A 1,798-nucleotide genomic window follows, 5' to 3' on the forward strand; every position below is an offset into this window, starting at 1 on the left:
TGCACCTTCCCCGCTTGCATTTTCACTTCGTGCCGTTTGCGATTTTAGTATTGTTTCAGTTTATTCAACATTGATAGACTAAAAAATATACCGTACATAATAAAAATCTAAATTATCAAATTCATATATACTTAAGTTATAGTTATTTAATTTAATATATACTTAAGTTATAGTTATTTAATTTAACTCTAGTATTAAACACATATTCATATATGCTTTAAAATCTGCCTTTGATTCCTCATATCGACGATCCTCTACCATTCTCTGAAAATGGTGAAAAAATCTTAGTAAATCATGTTGATAACTCACATATTTTTTAATTACATTATTCATACTCTCATTTCGTTGTGTGGTAGTCATGTCTGCACAAAAGTTCTCTCGACCATAAACTAATGCCTATTTCTCCTTTAAAGCAAAAGTCTGTTTCAACCAACTATTGTCTTTAAGATCATATTTCTCAAGCATATTGTTCCAAGCTATTATAAACTCTTCTTCCTCTTCATATTCATATATGCATTTATTAAAATCCTTACTGAAGTCTTGAAACTTCCCAAACACTATACTCAGTTTCTTTAATGCATTTTGATACAAATGCCAAATACAGAGGCGGTGACATGTTTCTGGCCATACCAAAGCTAATGCCTTTGCCATTGCTGCATCTTGGTCAGTAAGAATAGTCTTTGGTTTCTTTTCTGACATAGCTTTAGCAAAAGTATTGAACAACCAAATAAAACTTTCTGTCGTTTCATCATATAATAATGCTGCTCCAAAAATAATGGTAAGTTTATGATGATTGACTCCAACAAACATTGCAAATGGACGACCTTCTTTATTTTTTCTATAAGTAGTATCAAAACAAATAACGTCACCAAAATATGAATAATCAATCATCATCTTCACATCAGCCCAAAAGATATTAGTAATTAAGTCATCCTCATCGACTTGTATTGCATAAAAGAAATTAGAATCTTCTAATTGCATTTTTTGCAAGTACTCTAGCACACCACCTGTATCTCCTGACTTCATTTGCATTGTTCTCTTGGAACGTAAATAATTTCTATAGTCTTCAGGAATGAATCCAAGATTTTCACGACCACCAGCTCGCCTAGCCATTAACTCACAACTTGCTTTTGGAGTAATTCCAGAATCATCAGCTAAATGAACCTCGACTACTTGAGGAATAGTCATTTTCCTTTGAGATCTAAGCAAATGACTCTTACTAGGAGTTGTAGTCTCATGTGCATGCTCGGCAATAAATTCAGTTACACGATACTTTCCCGTTAAACGACTATTAACTTTCATCTTTGCCAAACAACCAAATCTTGATTGTGGTCGAGGATTTTTGACATTATCTTCTCGCTTATCTTTCCCACGATATCCTTCGCATGAACAACAAAATACTCTATTGACAATCTTCCCATATTTATCTTTATGCCCTTTGCTAATCCTCACACTGAAACCCACTCTATAAGCATAATCATTGTAAAAATTATATGCTGCATCTTCAGTCTCAAACTCCATCCCAACTTTTGGTATAAATTGACTAGGAATTGTATCATGTATCATATCATTTTTTTCCCTTCAATTTCATCCACATTATCAATGCCTATTTCTTGATGTTCTTCTTCAGCCATAACACAATGCTCTAAACAAGTGACAAAGAATCAGATACGTGTGAAATAAAGAACGAACTTGTGTAACAATCTAACAAAATTAGAGTCAAACAAAACAAAACAAACAAAATATTTAAAGAGATCAAATAAATCTTAAATCAAGAAGAAAACCACAAATTATGTAA

General features: G+C 32.3%; 1 protein-coding gene across 1 annotated transcript; it reads right to left on the reverse strand.

Moving 5' to 3' along the window:
- Window positions 1–396: 396 nt before the first annotated feature.
- LOC145955904 (protein FAR1-RELATED SEQUENCE 5-like) lies at window positions 397–1,521 on the reverse strand. The gene is made up of 2 exons (XM_083071323.1): window positions 995–1,521; window positions 397–838 (listed from the first exon to the last, which is right to left on the reverse strand). The coding sequence occupies exons 1-2, from the start codon at window positions 1,519–1,521 to the stop codon at window positions 397–399; spliced, it is 969 nt and encodes a 322-aa protein (XP_082927449.1).
- Between the last annotated feature and the right edge of the window lie 277 nt (window positions 1,522–1,798).

The sequence above is a fragment of the Cajanus cajan genome, chromosome 1 (genome assembly GCF_000230855.2).
Source record: "Cajanus cajan strain Asha chromosome 1, NIPB_CcT2T_4, whole genome shotgun sequence".
NCBI lineage: Eukaryota > Viridiplantae > Streptophyta > Magnoliopsida > Fabales > Fabaceae > Cajanus > Cajanus cajan.

Coding starts and splice junctions, on each gene's coding strand:
- LOC145955904 (XM_083071323.1), bottom strand. CDS start 1,521: ATGGAGTTTGAGACTGAAGATGCAGCATATAATTTTTACAATGATTAT. Junction 839..994: donor GATACAGGTGGTGTGCTAGA/GTACTTGCAAAA, acceptor TACTACTTATAG/AAAAAATAAAGAAGGTCGTC.